Source organism: Cyclopterus lumpus, chromosome 9 (genome assembly GCF_009769545.1).
Source record: "Cyclopterus lumpus isolate fCycLum1 chromosome 9, fCycLum1.pri, whole genome shotgun sequence".
Classification (NCBI taxonomy): domain Eukaryota; kingdom Metazoa; phylum Chordata; class Actinopteri; order Perciformes; family Cyclopteridae; genus Cyclopterus; species Cyclopterus lumpus.
Genome location: NC_046974.1, coordinates 17,493,152 through 17,508,281, shown reverse-complemented (window position 1 = coordinate 17,508,281; position 15,130 = coordinate 17,493,152). Strand labels below are relative to the sequence as shown.

Sequence of the window (15,130 nt, the reverse complement as noted above, 5' to 3'; positions counted from 1 at the left end):
CATGTTGATAACATTGCTGACAAAGATAACTGTTGAGTTCAACTCTGAGGAAACAGTCCATTATCATCCACTAGAGGGCTGAGAGAGACGTCTGAGTTTTGGAAAGTAATTCAGAAACATGACATGTTGGGCCTCAAAATGCAATAAAACCATTACAATATTGGGCTTCAGTACGCTATTGTCTAACAGAGTTCAACGCTGTAAAGATAGATGTGTGCCAAATGACAGAGTCTGGGAAACGGTCCATGTCGAAAACGATTTACTGCCGTCTCTAAACACCAGGCTTAATGTAAATTCTATCTTTCTCCTCATACTACAAAATCTGACTGAGGATGTAAAAAACAAAAAGCACATTCTTGGCTCCGTGGCAGCCAAAGCATGTGTTTTGTGTACGTGTGTGTGTGTGTATGTGTGTGGTGCAGACACATTCATGACAGTGTGTGACACCAGTCACAATTCCTGTTGTTTGCTGCATTCTTCATGCATTGTGGCAGCAGAAAACCATCAGTGGTCACCGTTGTCATGCAAACAAGCTCAACAACCACAAATGAGTCTGTGCTTGGTTAATTTTTGCAAATGGAAGCTGACAGGATGAGTATTAGATTAGAGACAGCTACCCGTCAGCTGTTATGTGACGTTCAGACTCTTATCAGGATAAGAAACATCGCTCTATTAACTCTTTTGGACTCACCTCAGTTCCCATGCTGCTTTGGGGCTCCACTCTCTCAGGCTCAAGGCAGCAACCTCGCTCCACAGTCCCTAAAAACACAGTACAATAATGAGAATAAAGTAGATGACTCATTGTCCCATCTGATGTCAACTCTAATCATTTCCAAAAAATAGAAGAAGAAAAAAAACACACAGATCTGTCACAAGCTGAGGTGAGGACAAAACTATCTGAGGAGGGGCTGCTTCATCGGGTTGTAGTGGCAAGGGCCTCACACAAACCAGACAGCGCTAAGGAATGACAGGAATCCACCATCTGATCTAGCATCATAGGTAGATCGGCCACAGTAACTATGGCAACCACAGACGGCCCGCTATCTCTCGCACTGTAATCATGCATTTTACATTCCGCCCACGTTTCTTACATCAAGACTGAAGCAGCTTGTTACATCGTGTGTACCCCTTAAGGACTGATAGATGTGCGTTTCTGTCAACCAGCACACGATTGTGGACCTTTAAATTCTTTCCGGCACTACCTTCAGACTCGTCGGTGAACACAGCAACCAAATGCATCCCCCTGAAATGTGTCGTTACAATCACGCAGCTTGTTTAATCTACTCAGTTTCGTGTGCTATTATATTTAACAGACATCCAGCCGCAGCGTGACAGCATTTTACCAAACAGCTGGACTCACCCTGCTGCTGTTCGTCTCGGACTTGTCGGATGGCTGCTCTGATCATCTTCCTCTCCTCGTACTCGCTGGCGGCTCGGAGCTTTACACAAACACACAACATCTCAGTTTGAACAGGACAAGCATGCAGAGTCACCATCTTTTATGTTTTCTTTTATTTTGCCCGTTAATATTCACCATTTTCGTGAGCTCATCGATGTCCTGGGTGGATTGCAATTCTTGTGACAGGACATCCAAGTTGTCGTTGTCTTCAGACCTGAGAGAGATGGGGAAATGGTTATAATGACCATTAACTTGTGCTCATGCAGCTAGCCAACAAACTGGGAAATCAGAGATTATTAAAATATTCAAATGGATATTGTGGGCTTCACTGGCTCCATTATGACGCCTCTCAGAAGACAACTCCATGATAGCACACAGTTTTCTTGGCCGTGACGTGTGGGAACTCATTGTCAAGTCAAGTGTGGAAATAGTGATACTCTGGCATAACAGATCAGACAGCAGCATCCTCCCCTCATTTCATCTGCTATTTCTCCATTTCACTGCTGACTTTTATGCTGGTTTCTATTACTCATAGCCTCCTCCAGTTCTTCCATCATCTGTGCTTTCCTCCAGTTGTTGGTATTAAAGAATGTCTGGAATATTTCACATTCCACCACCGAGAGGCACGGGATAATTGCAACTTTCATGTGTTTTGTGTGTGTGTGTGTTTTGTGTGTGTGACATGTGTGTCTTAACATGTGCACACATTTGCTACAGTAGGTAATGCTTTCCCTTGCAGCTACAGTGAGGCTTCATATTGTTATCCTTCTGAGAGCAGCGGTGAATGAAAATGATGAGGGCCGGTCTCCGGCCTGAATAGGATTCAGTGACAGAACGGCAGCAGAAGGTTGAGCATCCTCTTCATAGTCAATAGTGTTACATCTATGCTGTGCGCCAGTTAAGGCATCACCAGTCATTCATTAACACCTGTTACAAGACTTGGTGCATCCTGACCTGCAGAGTTCATCTCATCCACACAGAGAAAAAGGTTCAGACCGTTACAAATTCAAATTCCCAGACTATTTGATTTTTGTGATCACCCATAAAATATGCTAATATTTTTTACATGTTTAATAAAAGTGAGGTTTGATGAAGACTTATAGTCCACTGAGCCTATTTAAAGTAAAGTTACCCAAAATATTTACAGTAAAACCAAGATGATCTTCTTCTATAATTAAGCCTGTTTGTCCTGTTTCTCATTCATTTTGCAAGCAAAAAGAGTATTTATTGACCAAATGGCAATGTTGTCTTTAGAACTGAGTTTTCAGTTTATCCACATTCCTCGGCTGCATGACAAGCTACAAATGGAGTGTTACTAAAGTGGAAAAACACTGGGAAGGCTCTCAGTAAACCAATAAGGACAAACAAATGAGCTGAGAACATTCAATCTGACTCGAGGTAATGTGACAGAAGGAAACATTTTTAAAAGTGAATGTATTTACTGTGAAATGTGCATACACAATGGAAAATGTACTGTGGTTGTAGTTTTCTGTCCCCTATGATTTCCTGAATTGACTTTCCTAGACATTTCTCTTTTCCCACTGGAGTTCAGGAACGCTCCATCTGGGTTTTGTAAGTGTTTTCTCAGCATCCCCGGTTCACCTGGACTGGTGCAGTTTGTCATTAGGACAGGTCTCTGTGTGTGTATGTGTGTGTGTGTGTGTGTGTACTTACCTGTGCTGGTTCTCCTTGTCCTCCTGCTGTTTGAGGCGTGTGGGCCGAAATCTCTTGCTGGCCAGAGCGGCCTCCATGTCCTCGATCTCTCTCCTCCTCAACTCCCGGATGGCTGAACGGATGAGGCGTCTCTCGTCCAGATCCACGGTTCCATCCAGCTGCATGTGCAACATAAAAAGACAAACAAAAAGAGTGCATGAAGACAAATGCAAGTGTCGAACGTGTGCCAACGCAGTAGGATGCCAAACATGTGGGTTGAAATGATTAGACACTTGTCGCTCTTACATTGCATCCATGAGTGAGTAGCCTACACCACAGACGCATGGCCAGGACACGGCCACACAGTTGTACAATGATCCACTGCTTCAGCAGCACAACGCAGGCTAGTTATCAGTGTAAGTACAGGGCAGTGAGTACAGAACGGTAGGGCTCATAGCGTAAAGTCGTAGCTCTAACTTCTGACCGTGACCGTCTCCAGCCCTCTGTAATTAACGCTGTCAAACAAGGACAATAATGCATTTGTTTACAAGAGGGAGCCGCCTGTGAGCCACTGTGCCCGAACACACAGATGTCCAGAGTATCCGAAAAACGTTGTGTGATTTTTTTCAACTGTGGTAGCAAGCTTGGCTCTAAGGATAGAAACGTTGGTCTGGTGGTCGACTGAAATACAACAACTACTGGACGGCTTGCCATGAAATTGTGAGACATTCAGTGTGCCGATGTGAGTTTAAAGTCATGCCGTTTGGCCTCGTAGAGGCGCGAGCACGGCTACACACCATTAGTCGTGCTAACGACAGCAGCCGCACCAGTGTCGCAGGTGACAGATAAGAAACATGCAGCAAGTATTATTCAGGTGTGTGGCATCCAGACAGCATTGTACTAAACGACCCTGGCTTAGGTAGAAATGTGTGCTCGGGAGTTACAGGGTCAGCAGGGCCGATGAACGGCTTATCGATTGGCGATGACAAGTGACCTGCCCTCACAAAGAACCGCGTGAGCGAACAGCAGAGGATGAGAAACAGACACGGCAACAGCTGGTGCTCGACTATGAGAAAGAAGTGTGTTCAGCTCATCGACCAGGTGTCTTCTTCCCAGGCTGTAATTCATCTCGGTTGAACAGTAGCCCGGCTGCAGGAGGCCCCAGAGACTCGGATGTTGAAGTGGCTCACTTAAAACACTCACTGAGCCATTTCATCACTCTGAGCGGCTATTAGTCGAAGGGTTTATTTTTTTTCAAGCAAAAGAGGAGTAATTAGGTGGTAAGACACGCTTGCAGACAGAGACAACACCAGTCAGGGCGTTGGATGCTTTCATGTTAGCGACAGCCGAGAGCCCTCGAGGGTAGAGGGAGCTCTCTCCTGTCATGTGAGAGACGGCTCTCGACAGCGGGAACCTGTCAACACATGCAGAGATGAGCAGCTCCTGCTCCTCTGGCAGGCTTTTCTGATACACTTCACGCACAAACACACACTTTAAGGCTTCCTGCTGCACCAGTTAAACCCTGCAGAGTAAAGACATAAACCTTTGCATGCCAACTGGTTTCTACAAGCGGGAGCTGGATGTGGTTGTTCAGCTAAGCTTTGCACCCCGGTGGGTTGAGAAGGGGGTTGATGTGGAAATGTACCTCCCCCCCGCTGAGGAAGAGGGCTGGGGGGGGGGGGGGAGGGCTCACAAGAGATGAAGAGGGCCAGTGGTTTTGAGGTCTTGCTGTGGTTTGACAAATATGCATCCAGAGCAGCACTAGTTTAGAGGGCTCTCCCTATGTACTGTAATTTGTGAGAATGTAAAGTGCTGAGCTGACTGAAAATGATGGGTAAGGGAGGAGAAAGGACGACAAAGTAAAAAAGAGCAAAAAGAAAGAGAAGCTGGACTTGGGTATGCCTAAAAATGGGCAGAGGAGTGCTGGGTGGCAAAGGGCCTCGTTCAGGTCATTCCTCACATTCCTGCTGACTCACCAGGAAAGAGATGGCGGCGAAATGTGACGATCAGGAACTGGGTTGATGATACAACAACCAGGCGCGTCAGAGAGGAAATGAGAACGCACTTGCTCATTTATATCATTGTGCACACACACACGAAAATGTAGCTGACCCCACTTTTAATATAAACAACCCTGTATATTTGCCTGCAGGAGTAAGCACATGCATGTCTCCCCCCCCCCCCCCCACACACACACACAAATTAATTCACTTTTGAGATATAACAGAACAGGCTTACAGGGCCTCTACTCTAAAAAACAACTTCTGCTTAGCGTTTCAAGACAGGCTTCATTTTTGGACTTAAGAAAAATGCTCAACAGACATTGACAACTCCTAAACTCAGAGCATGTGATGGACTGCAGAACCCACATCAGTTGCTGTAATCCTTTAAAATACAAAAAATTCATGCGCCAGGAAGGGAATTATAATCATGATGTGATAAAAAGGGGGAGACGAAAAACAAACCCTACATGTGGACGTCAGCACTTTGACTTTTCCAACAGAAGAAGTTTTAAATGGACCAATCGTTGCACGGATGGTTGCATGTCGAGTCAGTTTGGACTGGTTGAAACATTTGTCCCCTCTATTCTACTGGCAGAAATCCAGCGGCCGTAACAGACTTTTCCTTCACGTGTTTGAAAAGGCGACCAATAACTTGGTAGCACAGGAAGGTGATAAGTGGGTGTAACCCAAGTAAATAAAACACACCTTAAAAACTTGGGAGTCTGCCAAGGAAAACAGAGTGACCGTTAAAGTAACAGAGACGGAAACACACCCACACACTCGTGTAGGAACAGAGTCCGTTTGACAAAACCTCCACATGACAGAGGTCTATACACAGTCAACTGTGTCAGCTCCCCAGTGACGGCACCTCACACCACTGACCACCCCAAAGGCATTTTCAAACCAAGCCACAAACCAACTGTCAATGTGGCTCAAAACCACATCAACAGTGTGTGTGACCCATGGGCGCAGCCCTCATACCGAGACAGAACGCTTTTCAGGTCCCTACTGCTAACAGACAAGTCAGAAATAACGCACCACAAATAGGTCACGCCCACAATTATGCTTTACTGAAAACTATGCCGTCATCGAGACGTCACCGAGGTGTCTGCACCTTTAATGATGATGATGATGATGAGGTGGGGGGGAGACCCATCACTGGGTGAGAGGAAGCTGCAGTCACACCTGTGGGTCTCGGTGGATTCCCCCGACCAGGAGGGAGGAGGTGGTTATGAGGAGAGAGAAGACAATCGTGGAGAACCTCTTCAAGGCAATGCTTACGTGTGTCTTCCCAGCTCTTTTTTTTAACTCACCGATATAAACCAGAAAAGGATTACCTTATTTGGTAGGAATCGTACTGCCGTGTGGAGCACAACACAAAGAAATGTTTCAATGTTTTACAAGCAGGCTTGTGCTGTTCTGTTGGTCGCTTTGACTCACTTCCTGCCCAACTTTCTATGGAGTCAAAACCTCAAACTTACATCCAAAGACATTCGACTGACGCAGCTCAATCAATCACATCCAATTACAGAGTTTGTGGTTTAGCAGTAATCCCGACCAGCTGGTGACACACTCCTGAGGACAAACACCCTCTGAACTCATCCGCTACACATGAACCAATCAGATTCAAGGAGGATTTTTAAGTTTGTGTGGCCAGTTTAATTTATTGTGCCACACATGGAAACAGCCTCAGAAGTGGTAAAGTATGGCAAGAAGTCAAGGTTCCAAAGGTAGTAAATATTCTGTGCTACAATTAATGGCTCTGAACTAAATGCACATGTTGTAGCAACGACCTGTGGGTGCAGCACTGAAACGGGATTACGTTAAACCTGCGGAAGTGAAAAGACCACACTAAATGAAAACGAAGTACAAGTTCAGATTTGTCTTAATTACACCCCTTTTCCATCCATCCATCCATCCATTATCAGCCGCTTATCCGGGGTCGGGTCGCGGTGGCAGCAGGTTCAGCAGGCCGACCCAGGCTTCCCTCTCACCCGCAACACTTTCCAGCTCATTCTGGGGGATCCCGAGGCGTTCCAAGGCCAGCCGGGAGATATAATCCCTCCAGCGTGTCCTCGGTCTTCCCCGGGGCCTCCTACCAGTTGGACGTGCCCGGAAAACCTCTAATGGGAGGCGTCCAGGAGGCATCCTGACTAGATGCCCGAACCACCTCAGCTGACTCCTTTCGACACGAAGGAGCAGCGACTCGACTCCAAGCTCCCCCCTGATGTCCGAGCTCCTTACCCTATCTCTAAGGCTGAGCCCGGCCACCCTACGGAGGAAGCTCATTTCTACCCTTTTCATTTATTAGAATATGTATCCATAGCAACTGAACCATGGACTGTCTCAGTACACAGGGCTGAATGGTAGCACGTAACACATGTTAGTTTAAGTACTATTTAGGGATGGGTATACTTTTTGTGACAAAGTTGGTATTGAGAGCCTGGTCAGATTACCCGTTTACTTACTACACATATTTTTCGAGTACAATTTTACCTGTATTGCTATAATTTCCAACTATTTCTTCTACAGCGGAGTGCATTTTGTTGAAGAAAAAAAACAAACATGTATCCTTGAAAGAAAGGTGGCGAAAAATGTATCGTTGTGGGATAAATACTCAAATTCAATAGCCGGCCCAACATACTGTTTGTCTCTCGCCAGTTGTGTTGTGTTACAAAAGGTCAGGTCAAACATCTCACTCACACACACACACACACACACACACACACACACACACACACACACACACACACACACCCCTGTCTGAGAGCACAACGAGCCCTCAGGCCGAGACCGAACCTTTTGACTCCCAGTGGGTGAGCAACGCGTCTCAAATGCCGTTTTGTGCTCAACACTTTCTGCTTTGTAAACCTTGACGTCTCGAACAAATTCCCCTGACACAAAGGGGTATGTATACCATCGGCAGGCGTGTGAGATTACGTGCACGGGTATGAGTGAAAGGTACGGTTACTGTGTGTTTGTGCATGAAATGAGGGCTACAGTAATAATTTCCAGAGCAGCCAGAAGGTTAGTGTGCAGCCAGGCAGCCGATCGGATCAGTGCTTTAAACTCACTTGTGTCAAGCCCACAAGTGAGTTTGCCCTTATAAGGACACTCGGGACACGCCTGGTAGCAGAGCTGAAGTGGATTACCAGCTGCCACAGAGGAAGCCAGACTGGTACACACATTGAGACACAAATAAACAATTGAGAAAGAGCAACAGGGTGAGAAAGTTCAGAGATATTTGCATCACCCTGGAATGCCTTGCTTTGGGGAAAAGAATCAGGTGAAAGCCTATAAATCATTTCTCACTGCTTTGAAAACTATGCATGCATACAGTAGGTCGATACACCACTCCCTCTCAAAAATGGAAATATAATGATACATGAGAGCCCTGCAAGGTACGGGACTCCTGGATTTCTCAGAAGAGGGAGTTTCAGTCACCTCTATGCTGAAAAATAGACAAAGAAACAAATCAGATTCAAGGTCAAAACTCATTGTGCTTCAGTGCACACTGAGCCTTCATTGTCTCAAAGAAAAAGAGGGAGTACCTGTGAAATATACAAGCTAGGGAGAAAGAGAGATTACTACACATGTGGCTCTTTGTGAGTGCAGCTACACGTGTGGCGAGGCTTAACCTTTATTAATAATAACCGGATGGTAGGAGAGACGTCCAGAGCAGACATGGGAAAACTGTGTCCCCTTTACACATGAGGGAGCAGGCATAAAGAACGGATGCATGGAGGAATGCATGTGGCTCCAGAGGAGGGTACGGGCATCAGCTATGTACGACTGTAATGATGCACCGATCTGAACTCACACATGTTGTACGTGTTACAGACTCATGCTCATAGTAGAGTCTTACATTAGTGCAGTCGACCCCACGCCCTTATGGATTAATAAGCACACACTTGATTGTGCACAACTGCAAAATATTGACCTTTCAAGTTCTGAGGACTTCAAAGTCATTTCCAAACTTGTAGCATATCTAACTACGCTATCTTGTAATCATCCACAGTAGCAAATATTTAAACGGGCTTGATCTCTGGTCTCCGTGTTGGCTCACGTAAGCCGTCTCACACTCACTCACACACACACACACACGCACACCCACACACACACACGCACACACACTTCTGCATTATTAAAACCTACACAGTCCATACAGACCATGTGGACATTACAGCATCTGTTCACGTTTGTGGGCACTTCACTCTGATCAAATGTTGAGTTTGTTTGACAAAGTTATGTCGACTGTGTCTCAGAGGTACACGGTTTTCCTTCAAAGGTTCGATCCCTGGCTCGTGTCGATGTGTCCTTGGGAAAGACACTTAAACACAGATTTTCCCCTGCAGGCTTTTTCCTGCGGTGTGTAAATTGAGTATGAATGGTTCCTGATGGGCAGGTGGCACCTTGAATGGTAGCCCCTGCCATCAGTGTATGAATGGGTGTGAATGGATGAATGATGACATGTAGTGTTAAAGCTTTGAGTGGTCGAAAGACTAGAAAAGCGCTATACAAGTACAGTCCATTTTTGTTTTCCCCCCCGAAGCAGGATCTTTTCTTCACAGCTTCTTTGTTCAACATACTCATCATACCTTAGGAAACCCACAGAGAAAGGCAGGTGTCCTCAGTTTGTTAGTACCTTGCGGTCATAAGCAGAAGATCTGATACAGTTCGACAGATCTCAGCAGGAAGGAGCTTTCATAAATAAAGAGATAAGAGAGACTACATTGGATCCAGCACTTCTGTGAGCCTTGTCCTGTTAGCAGACCCAGGTCACAGCAGGAAATAGAGCATGATGAATCTTCTCCAAATGTGGGACATCACCGGCCGAACCAAAGCACTGCGTAACTATCTCTTTTGGTTAAATGGGGAAGGAGCAAGGAGGAGCGAGGGATTTCCCACAAGAGGAAACAGAGAGGACTTTTAGAGCACTTTGGGAGGCGTCAGAGCACAAACAGTTTGTTCTAATAGATCCATGAGAGCCGCCATGCTGACTCTGAAACTGCACAGTACCTAAAACAACAGGAGTCTGACGGATGGACAAAACCAAACAAAAGTTAACAGATCAGCTGTTATTATCTCAAGTATACCCACAACATTTACAACAGTGGTCTGGAAAGCAAAACATCAACATCCGCTGGACGATTTATGGTAGATCTCAGGAAATGGCTCTTTCCTAAGGGAATCAATTTAGAAAAGACAAACCAATGTGTTTCTACACTTCTCTCCCTTTCTCTTTCATCTGTTTGATGTTAAAAGTACCACACTCTCCTAAACTTGTGAACTACTTTAATTCTAAAAACTAAAAACATTTTGGATCCTGCAGACTGCTGCATGCACTTTTTTTCTCTGAAACAAACAGCAACTTGTGTGAACGTTTATCACAACAACAAAAATAAAACTCCTTAAGCGTTCAAACTCGAGCAGGGACGTCTCTAGCCTGAGACGCCTGGTGGTAGTGAAGGAGACCCCCTTCAATCCCTTATCCAGACCTTTTCCATTTGGCAAAGTGATGATCCAGACAGATGGAGTAGAAACTCTCTGTTGGATCACTTAGTTCCCACAAAGACGAAAACACCAGAGCAGCTCATAGCAGTCTCATATCTGATGCTTACAAAAATGGGTCCAACCCTCCACTTGTCAAGCTGTGACTCTCTGGCCTCCGTCAGTAACCACAGGTTGCTTCTGCCGTTTTCCCTCCATCAGGCTCATCCCTGACTGCACTTTGATTACTTCCAAAAAGGTGCCCTGTTGAGGTCTTGGCCACAATCTGCGCCATGGAGCAATGTTTTTACCAGTGGATCCTCTTTTGGTTTGTATCATGCACACCCCTATGAACTGGTTAATTAATACAGCACACGCTGTACCGTGCATGGTTCACACCTTGAAACACTTAGACAAACTGTTAAATCACCCACTTGTATCACATTAAAGCGCTGACACAATCCATATCAACCACTGTGAGGTGTGTGTGTTAAACTGCTACATTATTTTTGTAAAAAGACAAGTTGCCAGTTGATTAACAAGCTTATGTTTCCAAAGTATCCACTCAAAAATGACAACACAAGTATCTTCTTCAATAATGACTTACGACCGGCTGTGACTGTAAACGTGGAGTAAAGTCTGAACGTGTACTCCACTTACTCAGAATTATTGTTCCAGAGCAACAAACCACTTAAAGGCCAGAGACCAAGAATAGACTTTCACATGCGCATCCTCAGAAAGTTCAGCGCTTTTCTCTTCTCATCCTTTTCAGAGCCAAAGTGGCTGGCTATTTATAGCAGTATCCAGTAACAGAGGTTTCCTGCTTTATCAAACAAGTGACTCCTTATCTGCAGGTCTGCAGGCTGGAACTTAGCTGCTCTTGTTGCTGCCGTAGACTCTGATAACTTGGACTGTTGTCAGTACAGAAGGACAAACTGCTCCGCATGGGGAACTGTTCACGGCTCATTTCTTCATTGCCTCCTCGCTGACGCCTTTGAAACCAGACAGAAAAATGCTTTGTGGAAATATGAATGTTGTAAATACCTGTGAGAATGGTGACAGGCGCAGCAGAAGAAGAAGAAACAAACAAGTGTGCACTGTGATGGCTGTGCTTGTATTTTTTTTTTCAGAAACACTTTCACAAAAACACCCCGTAAGACAGTTCACCAACTGGCAACTTGAACCCAGAAGCAGCAGGTGTTATCAATGGTCAGGAGCATAAAGGAGCATAACACTCTTTTCTTTTCGTGAGGAGCCATTATCAAAGGTTAGTTGCATGCAGCAGCTTGTATCTCTGCAGCCCCTTTGAAGGCAGAACACACTTGATCATGATTGTTGCCGAGGCTCAGGTCAAGTCTTGCCGAATCATGCTTCTACAATTCAAGTCTTCCTCTGAATTCTTTTAGGTATTGGTCTTTTACAATAGTTTTTTTAAAATTAGATTATCATAATAGTTGCCAGTTAAAAAGTTGAAGACAGAAGACATTTTAAACAAATACAGCTCCTGATAACATTTGCTTGAAGTATAAGTGACAATATTTTTAAAAAACTGCAAATATATCGGAATGTGTCCCAGACAACAGTTATAATGCACCATCATTTTTACGATTTATTTGTTCCTGGTGATGGGTCTGACATTTTGGACCATGTCCCCGAGGGAGAAGAGAACCTGAGAGTCCACAAAACAAATCTATTCTTCCTCTCCGACTGTAACCGTTGAGCTCTTGTCAATGCACAAAAGGTCCAGAGAGCCATAAAACGAAGGCCCAGGGGTCCAATATATCACAGAGGCCGGACCACAGAGAGAAACTGCCCTTTTTAAACATGTGTGAATGCCTTTCGCTCACCAGGGAAAAGGACGGTCACAGGGCTGGCAAGACTAGTTGCAAATCAAGTGCGAGACATCCAGCATGTGAAATCAGCCCAGCAGGCGCCACTGACGGAAATGTCTCCTGCGGTCAAATTAAAAATTAAAAAGGCAGACTTGTGCATTACAATGATCACAAACTGTGAAAGACAAGACTATGTCATGCATGTGCATTGACATTTGAGAGCTTTCTGGACTTTTCAGTGCAGTTAGAAGGGTTTCAGAGATAATTAGAAGGGACTTCTCGGTGTGGCCGACAGGCGCTTTAAGTTAAACCGTATTCTAAGCTCAGTGGGCAGGTGCACCAAGCTACCACAACAGACACATGCAGGTGTGTCACATGCACACAGGAAACTATTGCCTCTCACCTTCGGGGCTTTAGTACCTGAATTATCAGGTGTCACCACTGCACGAGCTGGTAATCAGCTCAATCTACTTTTAAGTGGAAGTGGTTGGAGTGGTTTGGTTGGAAAGAGCTGTTCTCCAACTGGCCTTAGCAGCTTCTGTCTGTTTGTATCCACAGATCTTAAGTACCATTCAGACAGATGATCTGCAACAAACATCCTCTCCGAAAGAAATTGGGCACCAACTGATTATTTCTGGTGATATATAAATAATTGTGGCGGCCAAGAGAAAAGACAAATGCTTTTCCTGGTTGCCATGGAGGGGATTAAATGAGCAATATAAAAAAGGCAGCCATGGTTTGAATAGACGTGTAGAGAAGGGATTACAGGAGTTAGAGAGGCCGCCATATGACCTTCTGACGGTTTAGCTCATTAAGTTTGTTTGTTATCCAACTGCTGTTACATAGAAGCTCCTCCAGCCGGCTTTACTACAAGTTTAATTAAGCCTGGGCATCTCCGAGTGTCCATCATCTTTTGCTGGCGTCCTGAAAAAACTATTCTTAAATTAAAAACAATCCCTGAATATAAAAACGTATTGTTTTATATTTAACAAAGAACTTAACAGAAAAGGCTCCATTCATGTCTCTGTGGAGCCGAATCTGAATTCCTTCACATCCCCAGATGAACTTCTCCTCTGAGTAGCAAGTTTAATCACAGTTTGATTCCTCCGAGTTCACTGTGGAAAACTCTGACACTCGAGTCCACGAAACCATCATCAGTGAACATGTGGGATCTCCGTGACCTTGGAGCTGGTTGTCGGTCCCGTGTGAGGGAGGGAAGACGCTCTGCTCCATGAACCCAGTGCTGAGGAGAGATCTGGCTCAGTGGCGGGTGGACTGTCAGCATGAAGATGAACCCAATGAATTCAAACGTCTGCATGATGCGCGCTTTATGCTGCTGCAGCTTCCCGAGGCAGAGCCTGCGTTCTCACAACGAACTCCCACAGCGTACACAAGAAGATTCAGACAAAGATACATTTTATTATGATTATTTCATGCGAAATAAAACATTACTGGAGATAAAAAGCCACTCATGGAAACAGTCTGTCACATACACCTGCACAGCTGAAGCTCTACTCACTTAAATAAAATAAAGAATTACAACAAACAGAGTAATACAAAATTAAAGAGGTTTTGTAATACTTGAGATTCTTTTTACTTCCAAAATGTGGAGTGACCATTTTGAGTCCTTTATATTCATTTCAACTCCCCCTTTTCTGCTTTGCTTCTCTATAAATATACTCAGAAATGTATGATCAAAGCAACCAATACTCTAGTTGAAAGTAAATAATTTTGCTGAAGGAAAATATTATTTCCTTCATATACTCCTGTTCTCCCACTATTATAATAAGGTCACTTGTGATAAAAGTCTAGACTTTTAGCGATTTATGAGAAGAAAGCTCTTGGCCAGACTTTGGGGGAAATATTGATGGAATAAAACAAAACATAACGTTTCTCCCCAGCCTTGATCCAAAGTCAACAGCCTTTTCTTGACAGGTTTACTGATCTGCAAGAAGAGAAATCAAAATGGATTTCTGAGAAGGTCTGTTCTTACCGCACACATGCACTTGGGAAAAGAACTGGTAAAGATAGTTCAAATCAGAGAGTGTAATGTGGTCAACACAACAAAAAACACACTGAAGGACAGATGTTTCAGGTACGTACGTGTGTTGCGTGTGTGTAGCTGTGATCCAGACAAACCCTGGTTAACTATGTGTGAACAGGAACAGGCTGACTCATGCGTCAGCATCAAAGTGTCTGTGTTACAGGTGTCCTGATGTCTCACCTTCTTCTGCCTCAGGAAATAATGAAGACATGATGACTAATGATGTGAACCAGGAAGTCCTTCTCCTTTTACTTTTCTCTTTACTTTATCACTAGTGATTTGTTGCTCACACATACCGTCTAGAGTCTAGACTAAGACAAAGATTATCGTTGTGACTCACCTGCAAGTGACATAAACACAACGTTATTACACTATGTTGCAATGGAGGTATGTCTAATACGCGGCATGTAAATCAAGGTTTACTGGATACCACTATTGTTTTCTTCATGGATCAATCTGAAATGTATTATTTCATAGTCCAGAAACTAGACATTTTGAATTTCAAATAATATAAATTGAGAATGACTTAAACCGTTGGCAAACCAAGTTGTTGTTTTACACCAAGTTTTAGTCTCTGTCGGATCAACAGCGCAATAACACCCTGAAAATCACCACTCAACTGACTTCTTACAGTCAGACACACCAAGGTTAGCTCCATCCCGGACTGGCTTCCCCCGGGCGGGCAGGTAGCAGGACCCCTCGGAGCTCA

General features: G+C 44.6%; 1 protein-coding gene across 6 annotated transcripts in view; it reads right to left on the bottom strand.

Annotated features, from left to right (window-relative positions):
• smtnb (smoothelin b) overlaps positions 1-15,130 on the bottom strand; it is a 43,729-nt gene that overhangs the window by 28,059 nt on the left and 540 nt on the right. For 4 of the 6 annotated variants that reach the window (XM_034541002.1, XM_034540998.1, XM_034541000.1 and 1 more), the window contains 4 exons: positions 3,074-3,231; positions 1,535-1,613; positions 1,361-1,439; positions 692-759 (listed from right to left, as the gene is read on the bottom strand). In XM_034541002.1, the coding sequence (XP_034396893.1) occupies positions 692-759; positions 1,361-1,439; positions 1,535-1,613; positions 3,074-3,150 (303 nt within the window). In that variant the 5' untranslated portion in view covers positions 3,151-3,231. Of the gene's footprint in view, positions 1-691; positions 760-1,360; positions 1,440-1,534; positions 1,614-3,073; positions 3,232-5,522; positions 5,541-12,392; positions 14,323-15,130 lie in introns of those variants that run through there. The other 2 variants (XM_034541001.1, XM_034541003.1) reach the window with 2 other exon arrangements.